General features: G+C 34.0%; 1 protein-coding gene across 8 annotated transcripts in view; it reads left to right on the forward strand.

Annotated features, from left to right (window-relative positions):
* Scfd1 (sec1 family domain containing 1) overlaps positions 1 to 22487 on the forward strand; it is a 93469-nt gene that overhangs the window by 53576 nt on the left and 17406 nt on the right. For all 8 annotated transcript variants that reach the window (XR_015445756.1, XM_087197074.1, XM_087197070.1 and 5 more), the window contains 8 exons: positions 32 to 122; positions 842 to 915; positions 1852 to 1933; positions 12768 to 12864; positions 14914 to 14984; positions 16805 to 16884; positions 19956 to 20018; positions 21706 to 21781. Coding sequence is in view for 7 of the 8 variants with exons in the window: in XM_087197074.1 (XP_087053200.1) it covers positions 32 to 122; positions 842 to 915; positions 1852 to 1933; positions 12768 to 12864; positions 14914 to 14984; positions 16805 to 16884; positions 19956 to 20018; positions 21706 to 21781 (634 nt within the window). In the remaining variant the exon portion in view is untranslated. The remainder of the gene's footprint in view (positions 1 to 31; positions 123 to 841; positions 916 to 1851; positions 1934 to 12767; positions 12865 to 14913; positions 14985 to 16804; positions 16885 to 19955; positions 20019 to 21705; positions 21782 to 22487) is intronic.

Here is a 22487-nt window from a genome sequence, read left to right on the forward strand (position 1 = left end):
TCATAGTTCCTCTTGTGCAATTTTCTCTTAGTCCATTCCCAGAAGTTGCAGAATCAGTGCAGCAAGAACTGGAATATTATAGAGCACAAGAAGATGAGGTCAAACGACTTAAAAGCATTATGGTAAGATCATGTTTGCTTTCTAAGAATTACAGGGAAAAGAAAGGGTGTCTGCAGGGATAAAGAGGTTCACTTTTTTTCCTTACCTAAAAGTTTAAGGCCATTTATTGCTTTAATAATAGCAAAATTATACTCAGTTTATTCAAGTGATATTTTTTCAAAAAAGAAACCTAAATACTGAGATCAAAAAATTATAAAAGAATAATATGAAGTTATGATTTGAAAAAATAATGACTTTATTTTAGAGATAAATATTGTAATACTTCTCCTCCTACCATGCATGATCCAAGTTCACATTTCAGCTGTACTGTTTATTACTGTGTGACCTGTGACAAATCTCTGGGCTTGCTTTCTTATCTGAAAATGTCCGCTGATCCTTATTTAATTACTAAATCAATGATTTATTACACTAGTGGTGACTAAACCTTTTCTGTAACTGTCAAAAATACATATGCTTTTTGGGTATGGTGGCAGATCTGTAATCCTAGCACTCAGGAGGCTAAAGCAGGAGGAACTTGAATTTGAGGCCAGCTTGTGCTACCTATCTAGACATTATTTCAAAAACATACAAAAAACATATGCTTACTCCTCAAGAGAAGAATTGTTACTTTAGGTAACCATAATCCTATTGTTTATCAGTAATCTTAGAGATATGAGTTGATTTGTATGGTTGGGCCTGGTAATTATAAATATAGTTATTAGCACTATTTTTTTCTTCCCAGGGGCTAGAAGGGGAAGATGAAGGAGCCATAAGTATGCTTTCTGACAATACTGCTAAGTTAACATCAGCTGTGAGGTAAATATTCAGTATATCCTCTTTGAAGTCTTTGTGTTGATGAGGTTTATTTTGGAGGTTGAAAAATGGTTAATGTTTTTAATAATAGGAAATAGTAGATATAGCAAATATACCTGAACATAAAGAACTAAATTGTGTTTTTAATGTGTTCAACTAATTTCAGTTCTCTTTTAGATACAGCAAGACATTTGCTTCTTTTACCAATTAGAAAAAAGTGATGGCAGAAGAGTAAATATGGCATGGTTTCTCTTATGTGAGAAACCCCAAAGTATAAATAATTTAAAGAGCAAAATAAAAATAGATGATGGGAAACGGGGAAGTAGACCTTTTGGAAATAGGAAGGGAACCTAGGGATAAGGAGAAAGGGGAGATGAAGGGAAAGTAAAAAGAATTGAGATACAATATGCATATGTACCAACTCTACTCTGCATGATGAATGTATTCATTATGTATCACAAATATGTACTGATAAGTGATGATAGTAATTTCACTAGGAAAATAATGATAAAGCAGAGGAATTATTACTGATTTTCCTGTTGCTACTCTTATTTCACTAGTTGAGGGTTAAGCACTGTTTTCAGTACTTTGCCTTTATAGACAGAGGGAGATTTCGTGGTTCAGAAATGTGGGTACAAGCTTATTTCCAATAATCTGATTTTAGTTTAAACTTTGGAAGCAGAAAAAAAAATGGTAGAAATAATGATATTTGGGAGCCAGATTATTTTAAAATAAGAAGCATTTCACCTTTAATAAAGTAATACATGCTATATGTGGTCAAGTCTGCAGATTACATTCAGTGATAGACAGTTTAACTTGCCACTTTGACACTGTTTCAGTGTTCCAAGTTTCCCAAACACCAGGTGTGGGTTTCATTAAAATTTATATCATTTTCCTAGAAAATTTTATTATTAATTTTTAATGTTTTGGTCCTTATAGTTCTTTGCCAGAACTTCTTGAAAAAAAAAGACTTATTGATCTCCATACAAATGTTGCCACTGCCGTTTTAGAACATATAAAGGTAAATTTAACTTTTCCCCTGTAATATGACTTATATTTGTATAGGGTTTATATTTTGTAAGATGCTTTCATATTCAGTATCTCATTGAGCCCTCAGTGTAACATTTTGAAGCATAATTAAAATGTTCATTATCTAGACAACAATGTTACTTTCATTTGTTTTTGCAAATAAGGAAGTTTAAGAATCTAGAAAGATCAGTGATTTGCGCAAGAAAATCACTTTAATAAATAGAAGTTAGAATCTGTGATATTTCTGTTATGTTGCACTGCCTCAGTACCATTCTGTACATTTTATTCTACTAATAATAGACATATCTCACCATCAGTAATGTGGACTTAGAAATCTATCTAAAAATGTCTGAAATATCTCTTAGTAACATCATTTATATGACTTGGTTCTAATCTTTTTTGATTTTAGATGAATCCGTTAACATTAAAGCTCCTTACTATCTCTCACTGGACTGTGATTTTAAAACAAATGTATTAGGGTTTCTAAATATTGTTATCGTAGTTCTTTTTCTCACAAGCTTATTCATGATTATCCCATATCAGCTTTTTTAATCAGTCCTTCAGTATTCTACATCATTTATTCTTTAGACTTGGAGCTGAATTCCAATAGTAAATTGATCATATGCTAAGACTTCTGTGTTTCATTTGATATAATACATTTGAAACTGCTTAAAAAGATGAGTATAATTGCTGCCTATCAAAGATGTGGATGACATGTTGGATTTATGGAGATGAGACATACATGTCTTATTATTTTATTTAAAAAGCCGTATAGTGTTAGAAAGGACATAATAAATGATGTTGTGCAGAAAGGAACTTAAACCTGTGTAATTTCTATTAAGCCAACAACCTAAATCTTTGTTCCACATCTTGATATTGATACTTGATATTTTTCATGTCCTTATAAGAATAGAACTATACCTGTACAATCTATAAGTGATTCTGCTAATATTTTCACTTTCTTATTTAGCACCCCTATAAAATGCCAAAAAGCTGTTTTAATCTTTTACATGAGATCGTTGCCTACTAGAGAGATAACATATAAACCCAGATGAAATATAACACAGAACTTTATTGAGAATTTCCTTCCATAGGAGAAAAAACGCTTTTCTTATATGTCTAAATATGAAGACTATGAATCTAATAACAGAAAGTAAAAAAAGTTACTACCCTAAAACAAATAAAATGTAGGTTCTAGCTTATATCTATTAAACTATAATTATATAATTAGGACTCCATGATCCAGTTAGCAAACATCTTTTGAATACTTGCTCTGTGTCACATACTGTGCTTATTTATATAAGGTACTATTTGCAGACAGACGGTTAAAAACCAATTTGAGGGCCGGGGATTTAGCTCAGCGGTTTCGCCGCCTGCTGCGCAAGCTCAAGGACCCGAGTTCAATACCCGGTACCAAAAAAAAAAAAACAAATTTGATGCCAGGCAAATTGTGTGTTCTTATAATCCCAGCCTTTGAGAATCTAAGGCAGGAGGATCACAAGTTCAAGTACTAGCTGGGCAACTTACTGAGACCCTGTCTCAGAATAAAAAATAATAAAAGCGCTGGGGATATAGCTCAGTGCAGGGCCCTGGATTCAATCCCTAGTACCAGAAAAAAATAAAAATAAACACTACTAGGAAGATATGACAATTGTTAATAGTCATACAAGTGGTTTTTTTACTTATAGTTTGTTTTGCTTTTTTTCACTATTAAAAATTTATTAATTCTTACATTCTACTTTATGACCTCAGTTCTCATCGCTGTAATATCAGGAAAATGCTAAGCTCAGTCCCTGCTACCAAACTAAATTACATGACCTAAAATAACTATTTATTGTTCCTAGAATGTATTGTAGTAAGTCCTTAAGATACTGCAATAAACAAAACAGGTAAATTTTCTCTTCTCTTGGACCATATGGTGTAGTAACAAATAGTAGAAAACAAAATAACTTCATGTATTTAATGATATGAGAATAAGAACAGAGTTATGTGAGGTGATAAAGAATTGTTGAAAGGCCTGCTCTGGAGTTGAGTGCTTAAGAGATAATGCTTGAGTTGAGTCCAGAATCAGGAAAAAAAACAAGTTAGTGAAGATCTCAGAGCCAGCCATTCCAGGCAAGGGGAATAATAAGCACAGAGCCATTAAGACAACCACATTTAGTATGTTTCAGGACCTAGAAGACTAATGTGCTTTATTGAGAAAGAAGTAATACAAAAAAGAGTCAAAAAAGGTAGAAATTTAAGTAGGGAAGTCATTGAAAGTTAATTACATTATCTGACGTGTTTTAATCAGAGAGTGGACCAAGGAATCTGAGGGGTGGTAAATACTGGGAATGGAAGTGGAAGACAGATATTCTAGCTGTCTAGCTGAAATAGTGCTTTATAAAGTACAGTTTACTTATGAAATTCTTTGTGATGATTACTTATCGCTTTACACTAATGATTTTAAGTGAATTTTTCAGAATCAGTTTGTGATAATTGAGGTCATCTGCCTGAGATTATTTAATATTCCACCATGCTTGACCTAAATAATTCTGCTTAAAGACTTTGTGGTCTTATGAAAAAAGTGTTAAGAAAGATTCCCTTTTTCTTAATGCTATCTGATTTTAAAGTAACTGCTATTAAGTATACACTGTGCAGAAAGAAAGTAATGGCATGTATATAGGATACACTGTAGTTAAGTTGTTCTAGGAAACCAAATTAATATCAAGAGTTTTAAGATCAGATAAAGGAGCATATTTCAGTATTTACATGTAAATTGTGCTTGTATTTAGTAAGTCACATGTAGGAGTCAAGGTAACTCCTATTTCTATTGTAGAAATAATAATTTCTATTGTAGAAAAATTAGGATATTTTCTAGGAAGAGTCTTTTAATGTTGACCATCTTTTCAGAGCTTCTCTTTTCCCTTGTCAAAATGAGCACATAAACTTCATTGTTTTCATCTTATTACTCTTAGTTGTAAAATTTCTTCTTAAGAGTTTTCCATGACTATTAAATTTCCAACTTTATAGCATTTACTTTCAAATGGCCTCCTTATTTTTCACATTAAGTTACACCATCTACCTCTGGCTATACTGTTAACATAATTAAAGAATTCTCTGTAATGCCTGCTCCTTTATCAGAATTTCTTGACCTTTTTTGTAAATACTTATTCACCTAACCTAAAAATAAATTTTTTTTATTAACAAGAACACTGTATCTTCTCATGCAGAGTTCTCAGAGCATTTCTCTTGATATTTGTTTTTACTGTAGTTTAACACATTTCTTCTTTAAGGATGCTAAAATTATAGCTGCTTTTGATAATTTTCTTAGATAATTTTCTGAAGCAAGTATAAGAAGAAATTAATCTCTTCAGAAATTCTGGGAGCTATGTAATTGATATTTTGATGGAAAGCTAAAAAAAGCACCAGTTTGGCTACAACTTTGGCAAATATTCTCTGTTTCATTTATTGATACTCTGAGGAGTATAAATATCAAATCAGATAACAAATCTGGCTTTGGCAGCTAACTTTGGTCTAATAAATTGAAAAGTGAGTTGTTGATATTCATTTATTTTGAGTAATCTGTATTTTTAAATCTTAGTGGTACTTTCCTTTCTAATGCACATATGACTTTCCCATTTGCTGATTGTTTGGAAATGGCTTCTGGGATTACTCAATTTGGAGACAGCATATTTTAATTGTACTTAGCCAGTCTGCATAGTTTGAGTACTTGTTAGCACCAGATACCTAGGAAAAGGAAAAAAAGCATACTTGCAAGGAATAGTAAGTAAAAGAAAGAAATAACATTAGATGTTCTCCCTGATTCTCTCATCTAAGAGGAAGAACTATTAAACATCTGAATGTTCCTTCCAGACATAGATGGCGGAGAATAAACTATTAATGAGCTGTGTGGCGGAGGACTTGGTTGTTAATAGTTGCTCACTTGTGATTTGCTGTGGAGAAAGTTGAGAGGGACTGAATGGAATCTAAAGACATCGTGGGATGAAGGGACGAGGTCTACACTCAAAACAAGGCTTACCCCTTGTTGGCAAAGCTAGCTTCTACCTAGAGCTCCTTCTAATGAGGGTTAATTTTTCTATGGCTTAACTGCTTTATCCTTCTTGGGGAAAAATAGAAACTCTGAATTGTCTCCACCTGGTCGGCACACTCAAGCAACTGATGCCCCGTTCCTCTATGAAACATAGTAAGTAGCTGAAGGCCATATTATTGACCTGCTGACTCCTCATAGCTAGTACTTCTTGTTATCCTTTCCTGCTCCTTTAGGTTGAATTTTTTTACTCACCTATAGATTATCTGTATTTTATTTATGTCAGTTGTAAGAGTATGAAAATCTGTGTCTATAAAACTAAATTGCACATCTTAGACTCAGTAAAGGGCCAGGGATTTACCTCAGTGGTCCCACCGCCTGCCTCGCAAGCACAAGATCCTGAGTTCTATCCCCGGTACCAAAAAGAAAAGAGACTCAGTAAAGATGGTGATTGAAATATTGTCTGAATTACTTTGTACATAAAAAACCATAAAAGACTGAAAATCTTGGAAAATAATATACAATACTCCAGTTTCTTGCACTGTCTAAATTTTTAGTTCTGCCTCAAAAAAAATTGAACTTAGAAATTGTAGGTAATTTCTGATAAGTGTGCTTTATGCAAAAAAAATTTCAATTAATATCTATTTGTATTACATTAAAAGTTTTAAAAAATTAAATTCAGTCAAAAAAAAGAATTTAAAAAATAAATTCAGGCAGTAAACTTCTATACTAAAAAAAAAAAAGCGATCGTAGACCTACCTCAGTGCTTGACAGACAGCTGTACATTTTAGGTTTGAATTAAAAGAGAATATTTAAAATGTATATGTGTACAGCATAAATCCTTTGTTAACCGTCCTTATAATAACTGCCTTTAATCACTGCTACTCCAAATCACACTTGAGTTTTTTTACTGTACTAGAAACAGAACAGTTCTTGGATTTGTGCTGATCTGTTTTAAAAATGACCTCTTACATACCACGTAAACAATCATATGACCTTGGTGTCTTTTCTTAGAGACGGAGGAAAAATGTACTCTGTACCAGAAAGTCCCAAACTGAGAGGCTACCACTCTATTTTACCCCTTTTCATCCCAAATAAGATTAGTTACTATCAGAACCTGAAGAAATGTTCTTTAGTATGATAAAAGATAGTTCTTGAAGTGGTGGCGCCTGCCATTAATCACAGCACTCTGGGAGGCTGAGGCAGGAGGATCCACAAGTTTAAGCCCAGCCTGGGCAATTTAGTAAGACCTTGTCCAAAATATAAAATGTGGCTGGGCATGGTGGTGCATGCCTGTAATCCCAGCATTTGGGAGGCAAAGGCAGGAGGAGCACCATGAGGTCAAAGCCAGCCTGGGCTACATAGTACGTTTCATGACTCATCTGGTTATTGGGCAACATAATTTTTCATGTTGGCAAACCCACGCATGCATACAAAAATGAACAAACAATTTTAAGGCATTTATTCTCTACTGATAATACACTAACCATGGACTATTGTAGTACAGCTTTACCGGTGCTACTCACCTAGACTAAGGGATATCCAGGTCCAGCCCTGAAACATGGTGTAAACTAAACATGTGAAAAAGCAAGAACAAGAAAGTGTAAGGTATAAAGAGTCTTCAACATATGTATAGGTTATATTCTAAAAGTAAATTTGTTACAGCTTCCAAAAAAGGGGGGGGCTCAAAAGAATACAATTTATATAAGAATAACACAGAAAAAAACTTAAAAACTATACAACAAAATTACAAGATCAGGACAATAAAACTTTTGGTTCCTTCAATAAATGCCAATAATACATGAGTAAAAGAGGGCTATTACTGAAAATATAGACAATGTACAGTGACTATAAACTTCAACCATGCATTTGTCAAGAATTCCCTTAGAAGAGCTTTCTAATGGACAATCTGATATTTTAAAATTCTAATGTTTTTTGCCAAATTTCAGTGGTATTAGTGGGCAAGAAGCCCAAGGTCCTTCATTTTTTATTATGTTGCCTCAAAATTTATGTCAAATTAAAATCACACATATACACAGAATATGTTAGAAATCTAGGTACCACCCATTAGATTTGAAAAGTACAACAAAAAGGAATACTTTCTGAAACTAGTTTGTTCATTCCTTTACCATAATGGACAGTTCCTAAGACTCATTGAAGAAGTACAGGAAAGTACAGGTATGACAAGGGCTGATAAAAAATATGTATTTATTTATGGATTTTCAGAAGTCAAAGGTGTATGAGGTATAATAAAAAATTATGGTGAATGTTTAAATTTTAAAAATCATTGCAGTAAGTCACATTGCCATTAAGTCCCCTCCCAATTCCTCTCCTTTTCTCTGAACACACCCCATCATTCTTGCCACTTCCTGAAGCAGTTTTGGAAGTCGTCTTTCTTGAGTGTCTTCAGTTATGCTGTCATGGCTGCCTCAGTGTCCTGAATCAGTTCAAAGCATTTACCTTTCACGGTCATTTTCACTTCGGAGAAGAGCCAGAAGTCACACAGTGCAGCATCTGGTGAATAAGATGGATGAGGATACACTGTATTTTTACAAGCCTGCCTTTGCTTGGGTGTCACTTGGCAGCAGTATTCACCATATTTTGATCATACCTCATAAAGGTACTCACAAAAAAGTACAGATCTGCTTCAGAGAGTGACAAGAATGATAAATGTGTTTGAAATGGGGGATAGTATTTTGAGGGGGGTTAATAGCTATATGTCTTCTACTGTAATAAATTTATATGTTTTAATTGTTTTTCCCCATTCCTGACTTTAATATAAAGATAACAGCTTTTTCTTCTCTAATATTCCTATTAATATAGTTCCTACTATCATCTTAGTTCCCTATGAGTTTTCTTTGACTTCTTTCACTACTGTTCTTCCTGTATCCTTTCTTATGTTAATTATTAAATATCCAGTTTTTCCTTTACTATCTCTTATATTTCTTTTGTCTGTTTTTAATATTTTTAGGACTTTGTCATACCTAAGACTTCACTTTTTACCTAGTTTAATACTCAAATTAGCTTTATACAGTAGCTAAAATAGTTCCACAGTGCCTGTATTAGTCAGCTTTCCCTCTGCTGGACATAAGACTCAATACTCACATATTAAAAGTAGAGAAATTTAATTTGGCTTATGGTTTCAGGGGTTCTGTCCATGGTCAGCTGACTCTAAGGCAGAAACATCATGGCAAATGGGCATAGCAGAGCAAAGATGCTTTGTTCATGGTAGCCAAGAAGCAGATCGGGGGAACCGTGCCAGAGAGGAAAGGGAAGAGAACCACATAGAGACCTCAAGGTTCTGCCTTCCTGACCCACTGAGACACATGCAGAAGTTTGGTTTACTAACCCCCTGGGCCAATCAGGTTGACAAAATTAAGGTTAACCAATATTTCCTACCCCTTGTCACTTGACATCCAAACACAGCTCCTTAAACTTTTGGAGCTGATATCACAGTTGATATGATAGATACAAACTCTTCTTACATATTGTTAAGGGGTAACATCTGACCCATGATCTCCACAGAGTTAAACTAATACTTAATGGCCAAGTAAAGACAATAGTACGTTCTTAAATCTACCTAACATGATACAACTGTCCTGTGTATAACTAAAAATGTAGTAATCCCTTCCCAAACTCTTAACAGTCCTAGCATTGCTGAAAAAAGCCCAAGTCAATGTCTTCTGAAACTCAGGCAAACTCAGCTGTGAACTCCTATAAAAATCAAAAAACAAGTTATATAATCCCAAGATACAGTGGCACAGGGCAATCATTCCCATTTCAAAAAAGAGGAAAAGGGGGACAGAAAAAATAGGATCAAACAAGACCAAAACTGGGGAGAGCAAACATTAGGTCCTGTAGATCTGCATCTGGCATCCAGGGCACATGGTGATGAAATGAGAGTTCCAGAGGCCTAGAGTCCACTTCAGGGCTGCAGCTTTCCCCTGCACATGTCCCAGGTTCCTGGGATCTCCATTATACATTTGACTTGACTCCCATAGCCATACACACTGCACTTCAGGGGCTCCTTGCCTGACCTCCCGGGCCTTCCTTTGAAATCTAGGTGGAAACCTCCTTTGACCTCACAATTTTTATATTCTGCATGCCAATAAAATCAGCCTCATGTGGTAATGTCAACATCTGCAGCCAGCACAGGCAGTACCTGGGTCTCCTTGGCCTCTGGCTGCAGCAACCCCTGAGTGCCTGGATGGCTGAGCACTGTGAAATGAATCCTCGGAACCAATTCCTGGGGACTCTTTTCTCAAATGAAAGGTTTACACTTTTGCATCCTTCGGGGTGGGATCTTGCTGATTTTTGAGATGCCCTCAATGCAGTCTCCTCCTTGAACCCTTTACAGGAAGAAAATACTTGGTTTCTTTTAATGTTGCTAGTCTCTTCAGCAGCCACACTCTTTGGACCCAACCCAACTTTACACGATTCCTTTGGGGCCCAAATTAAGGTTTTCAAATTTTTCTACTCTGCTTTTAAACCCACAGTTTTTACTATAAATCTGGCTAAAAGCAACTAAGCAGTGCCCATGCCACACCCTAAATATAGAGCTGCTTGAAATTTTAGCCCGTACCCTTAATCTCAATCTCCTGAAAATTCCCAGGATGTGGACAAAACTTAGACTTTCTGCCTAAGTGCATCACACATGGCCTCTAGTTCAACTGCCAGTGGAGTCCTTTTTCCTTGGCCTTTACTGTTTGCATTCCTAGCAGCATTCTCATCTTCTTAGCTCTGACCAGAGTCATGCACCTCAGACTCAAGGTTTCTCTAGCCCACATCTCCAGACCTTTCCAAATTCCTCCTGCAAACAAGTCCAAAGGCTTCTTCTCAGCCATACAGTCACAGCTACAACCCAACTTCTCTAGTAGGAATTTTCTGTGTTAGTAAACTTTTACCATTGCTTAACGCAATACCCAATGCCCACAGCTTAAAGAAAGCAAGGTTTAATTTGGCCCATGATTTCCAAGGACTTAATCCAGGATCAGCTGGCTTTCAGGTAGCAACCTCATGGCCTACAGGCATGGCAGAGCAAAGATGTTTAGTTCAAGGTGGGCAGGAAGCAGAACGGGAATAGTGCCAACCAGAGAAGAAGGGGTGAGGGACCAGGTACTACAGACCTCAAGGTCACATCTCCATGCCCCACCCAGACACAGCCAAGGGTGTGCTTCACTAACCCTTTGGGCAGATCCCAAGTCAATCAAGTCGACACAGTTAAGATTAACCATCGCAGTTCCTATATCAAGAAGTCTGAAGACTGTGTAGGGCCAGGGATTTTATAATTAGGAAAAGCTTGCTTCATTAATTCTAATCAAGATTTTACTGGCAAGAAAATTCTGTTGTTTATACTACTGAGTGAAATGAAAGGGCAGAAGAATATAGTATATTACTTTTTGTGTCAGAAAGGGGAAGGATGTTAAAATACAGGTTCTATTTGCTTATATTTGCAAACTGGAAATGTAGAATTAATAAATGCCTACTAGAGCAGGTAGAATTGGGGTAGAAAAGATTGGTGAGAGCTGAGATTTCTGAATGAATACCTTTCTGTGTTGTTTTTATTTCTCAACTATCTGAATATTTTATCTATTTCAAACTCTGCCCTATGTGTCACTGCAAGGGTGGAATTAAGAGCACTCTGATTTCCTGTTGTCCATGTATGAAATCCACTCATCATTCTACTATTTAGATGTCTATACTCCTCTGCGCCTTAGTATAATTTGTTTGACTGAAATGAACTATATCTTTGTCCCCAAATCATTTTCAAAATTCATCACTTCCTCTATAATTATGTTATTATGTCATCTTAGCATAAAATATTTATGTTCTATATTTTATGTTATTGTTAAGTATCCAGATTTATGTCATGAATGGTTCCTATTCCTCTTTTAATTGTCAATACTTTCAAGTTAGAAAGAAGTGAATTTTCTCTTCTGTAGTATCAAATACAGTTTAATAGATATTTGATACTTTTATTTACTCTAGAGCAGTGATAGCCAGTCTTGTAGAGCTTTCAATGATAACAAATAACCCACTGCACCATGTGTGCCATAGGTTCATCTCCATTACTCTAGAGGATCCTAATATGTTACTTCATTTGGATAATTTTAATCAACAGGTTTTAAATTAGAAAAGATATCCCTTTTTTTAAAAGCAAAGGCAAAGTTTATTTGAAAAAGTAAAAATGAAGAGAGAAACTGGCTCTGCAGAGCGAGCTCAGGCCAAATAAAAGAGGAAAAAATCAAGATAAAAATATACCCGGGAGGAAGCAAGGCAGGCTGTCATGAGGAAATCCATGATAGCCAGAAAAGATATCATTTGGAAAAATTTTGCTACTTTTCCACTATATGAAATTTCAGTGCATTAAAAAGGAGAATTAGAAAAGTGTTATTTTTTTTAAAATTGAAAATAAATTAGGGTGACTTCTGTCAGGTAAGGTAAAAAAATGTGGTTTTGCACACTCAAAGAAATAAACATAACATGATCACTTGACATTACTTTGCATGGACTACAATACGATTTGTGTTCTAGTTACTAATGAATAAAATAATTCTGAACTGTGTGGTATTTTATATGTATATATGACATACAGAGTTCATTCTGTTGTGAGAAACAATAATATTGCTTTGGTTGTTTTTTTAGATTAAGTATGATCAAAAGTTAGAAACTTTAAATTCTACTAGGAAGTAAACATTTGTTTTTAAAATTGATCATAGAAAATAAAAATTTGTAAGCAAAGAGACTCAGTATATTTTTATTAATGTATTCTCATCTAATGTTTATTTTGAGACAGGCAAGGAAACTGGATGTATATTTTGAATATGAAGAAAAGATAATGAGCAAAACTACTCTGGATAAGTCTCTTCTAGATATAATATCAGATCCTGATGGTATGTACTATAAATGTGAGGTTAACATAGATGATTCCAGCATTTTCAATGTGAATATAATTTAAAGAGGAATACAATTTTTCTGGCAGTCAGTGCTAATACCAAGGTAATAAAATCAGCTCTGTTCTGTTGAAAATTTTTCAACATAGCAATTCCTCAAGTGAAAAATGATTTTATTAAACTTTTTCTCTGACAGTATTTAAAGCACTTTTTATATTCATTTGTTTAACATGATATATCTAAAGTCCAGTGCCTTTCCTTTTCAAGAATTTTAGAAGAAATAACATTCAAAACAAGTGTCTCTAATAATGTTTCCTAAGTACTTTGGTTTACCCCAGAGAGTTTCCCAAAAGTAAGTACCTAAAACCAAGTTATATTTTACATATCTAAGAAATTCACTTTTAAGAAACCCTATAACCAATCCCTTTGTATTTAAATATATGTTAAATTTTCTTAAAGCAAAATATATCTGTAATTAACAAATGTAATTATAGCTTTTAATTATAATCATGGGATCTATATAGTGGTTTAGTCTCTAAAATTCTTAATTTTAGAGATGTTTTAGTCGTTTCAAAATAGTTTTGAATGCAAATCTGTTTTCCAACATGAATGAAAGGCCAAGGATCCATTTTGCTTGTAAGCTATTCATGTTAGAGCAGGATAACTAAAGCCAAAACTTTCTGCCTGGACCACAAAAAAAGCCAAGGAAATGGGAAAATACCAGGGAGCTTGTGGAGAGGAAGGAGCTCAAAAAGTGCTCCTGTAAAGTTGTTTATGAATTCCTTGGCTGATCCGTGAACTGCATGTGCATAAATATGATCCCAAGAACATTCCAGAGACTGAGGTGAAGGTCTAGACCACTTCCCAGTTCCCAGTTTGTCGACTAGCCAGTGGGTTAGATCCCAATAGCACTACAAAAGGATTTGAAAATAGAAGAATTGATGGAAGCACAACTTGAAAAAGAATGGTAGGAACCAGTCAGGATAATGCAAAAATATCAGCATTCTCCTAGGATTTGTGCAAAACTCTGAGTTTCAGAACCTCATATTCAAAATGTTGCAGGTGTAATATTAATGAACATGACAACTTGGGAGACCTTGTTGTTGTTCTTTATTTTACCATTCTTTGTCATACTTAGGGAGTATGGGTAAATTGAAGAGTGTCTGGATTCCCAGTCATCATGTTTTGAAAAACCCACTAGTTTTATTCTGTAATATATATAATAGTTCTGAGTCCTTATATCAGAACTTTGGAGTGAGAGTGAGTAGCTTTATTTGTTTAGACCAGTGCTTTATTACTTCCAAAGTGCATCCTATAGAAGGAATAAAGAATAAATGAGTTTCTCTGGAAAGTTAAGGCTTTGTATTGCAGAAATAATAGCTCAAAGCCCTCACTACAAGAAATTTCTTTGAAATCTTTCATTTTATCTTAAAGTATGAGGCAAATATATTTTACTGTATAATATGTTTTTATGTAAAAGTATGGTTTTCCCAAACCATATAGCAATATAAGACACTTCAGAAAGAGAACATCTGTGTTTAGGAGCTCCAGGTAGGGGACTATCACTTTAGGCTTATCTAGATGATTTTATTTAGCCAGCAGATGTCATCACCCTATACCTAGAGTGACCATACAGCTGGTTCCCCAGACAGTCCTATTTTTATTACCAGTTGTCCTTATGCAGTTGTGACCAACAGCTGCTTGCCATCTCAGAAGTGTCCTGTTTTAGAATTATCATTGCCCTGTGAAATCCTTTCTGTTCTTTGGAGTTTATATCTAAAAGCTAAATCTTAACATTCTAGATAGTTTGGAATATAGAATAGTGGTGTTTCTGTAATCACAGCCCTCTACTCCCAAATCTAATCTTTTTCCATATTTGTATTTTACATTATTGTAATTATAGTACTTAATACCTGTTGAATCAAGAACTATTATTTTGTTTTTTCACATTTATATATGCCTTGAATTTTAATAAACTTGTAAATGTTCACTATAATACATAATAATCACAATTAATGAAAGTTTTTTTTTAAACTTTCTCCTATGTAGCAGGAACTCCGGAAGATAAAATGAGGCTGTTTCTTATCTATTACATAAGCACACAGCAAGCACCTTCTGAGGTAAGAGCTCTATAGAGTTATTAGAAGAAAAGGGAAATGTCTGTTTGCAGAATTACTACAGGTAGAATTTCAGAAGTTGAAGTAAAAAGTCACTAGGGCTAAATATCTACTTCATTCCTATCTTTAAAAGAAAAACAATTTGTTAAGGCTAATTCTATTTACTACTGAGTTTTATAGCAATACTTATTTTCACCAGGGGAAACTGTCCACTCAGGAAATGTCTGACCACTTTTAACTTTTTGGAATCTCAGTTGGAATTCAAGTGGCCAAATTTTTATTTCTGGAAAATAACTATTCTAAACCAAGTTAATCAGATTTGCTAGGGCTTTTTGAAAAGTTGGTCTTACCAATTTAGCAATGTTTGAAAAGTAATGTTCACTATAGAAGATATCCTGTCTCAGCTGTTCTATAAAGGAAAGTGATGATTTTGGTATCAGATTGGGTTATAAACCATTGACTCTTATTTTAACTCAGTATAATTTAATAGCTGATCATCTAGAATGACTTGGACGTTTAAGTTACTTTTCTTTGCTGGTAGCAATTATTTTTTAAAAATCTGGTAAATTGTAAAGTTTCTGTTGGTCAAAAATCTTGGCCATGTTAAAATAGCAAACTGAACGTTAAGTATCTGCTTTAGGGAATTCTGCTTTACTGGAGGAATATATCCATTTCTTGACTTAATAAGAACATGTGGTTTTTATTTTTTGAAATATTTCTCTCATCAATGAGGCTTTACTTATGTCTAGGGGAATTCTCATACCCTATGTATAATATTTTTTTAAGAATATATGATTTTAAAACTTAAGTTAATTTTCCCTTAATGTGACTACATTATTTTCATTTTTTTTTTAAATTCTTTTATCGGTACATTGTAGGTATACAACACAATTACATTTCTCATTGGGAATTGGACCTTTACATAATACATCTTGGTTCTTATTTTTTCCCCATTCCTAGCCCTCCCTTCACCCCCTCCACCCTTCCCTATTTACAAAGACTTTATTTCCATTTTTTCCATTTCTCATCATTTGATTTTCATTTATTTTTTGATAATGATTATGTCTGTTCATAAACTTCAGTAAAGACTAAGAAGTGTGAAGCAGATTATGACTACTAATAACAGATTAATAGCCCTAAAAACTCAAAATAGTGAAAATCGCTGGTGGTGAGCTTAAAAGTTTCTCCCTTATTACATTTGCACAGTGGAGTCACTGGGAGACTAGGCTTCTTAAACTTACACAAATTCACCTAGATTTACTCATCAGGAAATTTTAAAAGTAAGGTAAAGAAAATTTAAAATGTGTAGGACATTTGATCCCAACATTACAAATAAAAACCCACACAAGTGTGGAACAACTGTTTATTCAGTTAATGAATCTGGACCCCTAGACTCAGAATATGAGAAGGGAAATCTAAATCTGCAGTTTTTTCAGTTCATGTCATTCTCCTCATAATACCGGTTTTGAAATATTCTTGCTTAAGCCAAATCAGTTGGTGTTTGTCCCAGAGAAAGACAGTCTGTTTTACCAGTAGCGAAAATACTGAATGTCAAACTTAAAAGTATAACAGAGTACTACTGTACTGTACTTAAAAGTATTATACTTTTAAGGTGATTTAGAAGCCTATTGAAAAATAATTTTTAATGTATGTGATTTTTGTCTCAGATCCTTCCTTGGGTAGTCATTTAAGATGCAGCTCCATTCAACTTGGGTGCCTAAAATTTAAATGCATCCCTTTAGTATAATTTTTTGATTAAGCAAATGACAACTGTCTTTCATAAAAGTTTAATTTTTTGTCATTTAGTTATTTTCTTATTTCAGGCTGATTTGGAGCAATATAAAAAAGCTTTAACAGATGCAGGATGCAACCTTAACCCTTTACAATATATCAAACAATGGAAGTAAGTTTCATTTTCTTCTTTAATTCCGGTTATTTAAGATAAGGACACAGGGCCGGGGATTTAGCTCAGTGGTGCTGCCTCCTGCCTCACAAGCAAAAGGTCCTGAGTTTGATCCCATACCAAAAAATAAAAATAAAAAAAGATAAAGACACAATTGAGGTTTTGTTCCACCCAAAATGGAATGCTAATAAGGCAGTTGAACAATGGAAGGGTGGATTTTCATATACAGTGGCATAGCATTTCCTTATCTGGCCCACTATATGCACGGTGTAAAATTACATAAAACTATCTTTCTTAGACAAGTTTTACATTTTCTCCACTGATAACAGGGAAAACAGTCAAATACTGAAATGTTTTGGACTTCTAAAAGGCCTTAAAAAGAAATTTTAATTTCCTTATTAACTGGATAAATGTAGATTAATAGAATGCAAAGATTTACAAAATATTGTCCCAAGGAAACAGGAAAATTAATTGGTACATTTTTTTTTTTTTGGTACCGGGGATCGAACTCAGGTCCCTGCACTTGCGCAGCAGGTGGCGAAACCACTGAGCTAAATCCCCAGCCTATTCTTTTTTTTTTTAATTTGTATTTTGAGACGGTTTTTTTGTTTGTTTGTTTGTTTGTTTTGGTACCGGGGATCGAACTTGGGACCTTGCGCCTGTGAGGCAGGTGGCGGCACCACTGAGCTAAATCCCCGGCAATTGGTACATTCATACTCTGCTATTAGGAATATAAATTGTCACAGTTTTCTAGATGGTATAAAAGTTTTTCAAAATAGTTTTGACGCAAAAAAATGTAGAGTAGCCAAAGCAATCCTGAAGAAAAAGAACATGCTGTACACATCACAATACCTGATTTCAAAATACATGCAAAGCCATAGTAACAAAAACAGCATGATATTGGCACAAAAATAGATAGGAATGGAATAAAATAAAGGACACAAAAACAAGCCTACACACACAACTACAGCCATCTGACTGAACAAAGAGGCCAAAAACACATGCAGCCTCTTTTAACAAGTGATACTGGGAAAACTGGTTATCCATATAAAAAGGATTAAACTAGATCCCTATCTTTCACCCAGTATTAAAATCAATTCAGAACAAATCAAGAGTCCTAAATATAAGACCTGAAACTTAAAAACTGCTAGAAGAAAAACATAAAGGAGTGAAGTCACCAGCACAGGCAAAGATCTCCTGAACAGGACTCTAATAACTTACGAACTAATAGTAAGACTCAAGAAATGGGATTTCATCAAAGCTTCTGCACAGCAAAGGAAACTATCAACAGACAGAAGGGACAGATAGCAGAAGGAGAAAATCTTCCAGCTATTCTTCCAAAAGAGGATTAATACCAACAATGTGTAAAGAAAAGAACTCAAAAGACTTGACACCAAAAAAAAAAAAGATAAAACCCAATTAAAAAGTGGGAAAATGAAATGAAGAACAGATACTTCTCAAAAAAAGAAATACAAATGGCCAATAAGTGAGAAAATATTCAGTATCTTTGGCCATTAGAGAAATAGAAATTAAAACTGCATTGAGATTCTATCTTATCAATGGCTGTAATCAAGAATACAAAAAACAGTAAATGCTAATGGGAATGTGGAGAAACAGGGACCTTTCTACACTTCTTGGTGGGAATATAAACTAGTATATGTACTATTGAAATCAATATGGAGCCTCCTCAACTGGAGAAAACAGTTTGATCTCAGAATATTTCAGAAAGAATTAAAGATAGCATACTATAGTGAAATGTCTATTCCCATGTTTATTGCACTACATTTCAAAATAGCTAAACTATGGGAACAGCCTGGGTGCCCATAATAGGTAAATAGATAAGAAAAAGTGGTATATGTACACAAATTGAAATATTATTTAGCCATTACAAAGAAGTAAGAGATAATGTCATTTGCAGGAAAATGGATGGAACAAAAGGCCATCACGTTAAGCAAAATAAGCCAGACTTCATATGTGGAATCTTTACAAAAACAGAGAGATGACAAGAAGGGAGACTATTAGAGATGAATAAAGGATCAGGGGAAGAAGGGACAGAAGCAGGAGTGGGGAGAAAGAAGCCAAAAATAGTCAACATGCATGTACCAATATGCCAAAATGAAGACCATTATTGTATACAACTAATGTGCACTAATAATTTTTTTTTAAATAGCTTTGACCTAATACTTCTATCCTTAAGGATTTATCCCAAAGTAATCGTTGGAGTTGTAAAATCTTAGAAGCAATTGTAATGATGAAGTTTTGAAAACCCACCTTAATGTCTAGCAATAAGATTAATAAATAAATTGTAGCATTTCCATAAAACAGAATATAATTGAGTCATTAACAATTATGTCATAGAATGACATTGGGAAATGTTCGTGCTATTTGGTAAGGAGAAAAAACTGTTTACAACATTGATAAACACTGTTGGCCCTCCATATCCTTGAGTTCCAAATCCACAGATTGAAAATATTCAAGAAAACAATCCCTGAAAATGTACATACTTTTTTCATTGTTGTTGTTCCCAGACAATACAGTATAACACTTATTTATATAGCATTTACCATGGATTGCCTATTATAAGTCATTTAGAGATTAAAGTACTAAAGTATATGGGAGGATGTGTGTGGGTTCTAGGCAGATACCAAGACATTTTATACAGGGACTTGAGCAGCCACAGGTTTTTGTATTCTTTAGGGTGTAGAACCAATTCTGTATGAATGCTGAAGCCTGACTGTATTTTCTGATAGTGAGCAAGATAAGCAAGGAAAACATGCAGAACAATGTGGAAACTAAATTTAATCATTATGGGTTTGTTCTCTTAAGTCAGCAGGTCTCTACCTCACTTCTTGTCCTTAATGATCAGACAGAAAAAAAAATTGTGAAGTTTGGGATGCATTTGTATTCTTTAAAGATTCTCAGTGTTTCAGTACTAATTGTACTGTATATTATTTGAAAAATTATCTTTTCAGAAAATACCTGCATAGTAGAAATTAGAGTCGATATTTTAATACCATGATACTGAGAGGTGACACTAATAGACTCCTTTTAATAATTTTATTATTTCATAGGGCTTTTGCCAAGATGGCCTCAGCTCCTGCCAGCTATGGCAACACCACCGCTAAACCAATGGGGTAAGTGTTTTTAATAATGCCAATCAAATCATTGTACTCCAAACTCTAGATTTTCATGCTTTTTAAAAACCTAGTGTCTGACACTTGGAATACAGAGTGCTTTCATGCTGTACAGAAAAAATATCAATGTGCCTTTCCTTAGATGACTTAAAATCTCTTTAAAATATAAGGTAATATCTTACATGGTATGAGATATTGGCTTCATATGTTTTGTTTTTAACATGTTACATTTTTCATTTTCCAAACATACTGAATGGATAAAACTATTTCTATAATAATGTTGGTAACTAATGTGGACTTGAGGCTAAGCTCTCGGACCTAGCTACAGGACAGATCCAGGCATAGTGCCAGATGGTAGCTAGTCTGTCCCCAGGGTTGAGGTTGACTTTTTATTCCAGAGAATCCTTAAAGTTTGTGTGATTTTCAAAGACTGAACAGGTAATCCTGATTTCTCTTTTTGGTACTCTGCAAGTTTCAAATTTCTAACTTATTTTTTAGAGCTAGAATGAATTATGAAGCCTAGAGGAAGACAGATTTATCCTGGCCCCACATTGAACTACTGGTTTAATGAAACAGTTTCTAAAAACAAAAGTCCTGAAAACCTTTGTAAAGTGCTGGACAGAATGAGTGCAGCTGACCTCACCACAGGTGGTGCTATGCAGGATCACACACCCTTCAGAGCTGCTGTTGCAGGGAATGGCCCCAGAGTTACACTTTCCAAAGGAGGTTACTTTCTCTTATTTCTGTTAATGAAGGATTTTCATCCTGTCCCTCTCCATTTCAGGGGGGAAGTAAGGACAAGATAGGGAAAAGGAAAATATTTTTGGAAAATAATTCCCATATATTTAATAGTATAGATTTTCCAGTTTCATGTTTTAAAATTTTATGAAATATTTAAATAAAGCCTATTAGATTTTTGTGTAATTTTTTAGTTGGGAATTGTAATAGAAACTTATGAGAAAATCTTGGATAATTTGAAGGCTATTCCAAGCTTTCTAATATCAGTGAAGAATTACTGTTCTTTCTGTGCCACAGAGCATCCTCTGACTCCATGTGAGAGCCTTTTCAACTATAAAGATAAACCTAGTACGGCAAGTCCTCTTTTAGAGTTCTTTTTGTAGCTAAAATTTCAGATTAAAAAATTCTTAAGAATTGAGGCAAAATTAAGTATATCATGCTTCATTTTTTATATTATAGATTTTATTTATAGAGAGGGAAGATAGTATACAATGCAGGATTAGATCCAGTTGCTATAATATAGAGAACCCAGCAACATTTGACCTGCTCATAACATTAACCATGCATTTCCATGTGTTTGAACTCCTACAGCAAGGTATTGATTATGGCTTTTAATTTCATTATTTTTGCATTAAGGCGATCAGAAAGGCAAGGAATTCTCAAATTATAATTTGCTTAAAAATTATACTTAAACCTACACAAAACTTTATTTTGAAGGCAGTTTTGTGTTTTTATATTTTTAAATATTGATCAGAGTATTACTATTTTATTGTTAAATAAAATTGCAGTAATGATACCCCAAGAAGCAGAAATTCTCAAGACTCTTCTGTTCAGTGAAAACAAAGGTGGTAGGTACAGTAATTATTGGCACGAGGTGAATAATTGGACAAGTAACAAATGGAAGAAGCAATTTGTACTTAGTGTGGTCGTCTTTTTTTGCCTTTCCTAGTCTCTTATCACGAGTCATGAATACAGGATCACAGTTTGTGATGGAAGGAGTGAAGAACCTTGTGTTGAAACAACAAGTAAGTACACTAATTAGAAAACACACTAGTAACTTTTACACATAAATGCTGACAGGCTGACTGCAGAGTTAAAGCAGTTTCTAGGCTTAATAAATATTAGAAATAAAGCAAAATGAAATCTTTCATTGATAGATGTAAGAATATGAGTATTTTTACATGAGTAGAGTTCCATGATTTTATGCTTTTTTAAAAAAAGATTTGTTCTGTTGGACTTTACTATCATATTTGTGAAAGTATGTTAATTGAGAAAGTGAATTTAACCTATTTAGAATAATGAACTACTGTATAATGAATATTGTTATAGCATATACTAAGAATAGTAATTTTCTAATGAGCTTCATAGTCTAAAGTCCTGTGTAAATTGGAATAAATAAGCTATTTTAGGTAGAAAATATATTTTGAGTAAGGAAATTATTGCTTGATTTCACATTTCATTTCTTAGTTCTTAGTTGTATGTACAGGAAATTTTTAAATGAGTTTTGTGGTTCTGTGGTTTTTCTATTACCAATGTATAGATACTCTGCTTCAGAGTCATTGTTCATTGATTTGGTTCCTTTTCAAAAATAACTTGCTTTTTACTTTTTATTGTAGAACTTTTCAAATATACATTAGTATATCAAACATTCCTGAACCCTTCAGTTCTCAGCATTCTCCTGTTCTTATTTCATCTGCCAATTTGTTTTTACTCTATTTACTTTTACAGGAA

This window comes from Heterocephalus glaber, unplaced genomic scaffold (genome assembly GCF_053883595.1).
Source record: "Heterocephalus glaber isolate CG9 unplaced genomic scaffold, H.glaber_assembly_v1.0 deba00001662, whole genome shotgun sequence".
NCBI lineage: Eukaryota > Metazoa > Chordata > Mammalia > Rodentia > Bathyergidae > Heterocephalus > Heterocephalus glaber.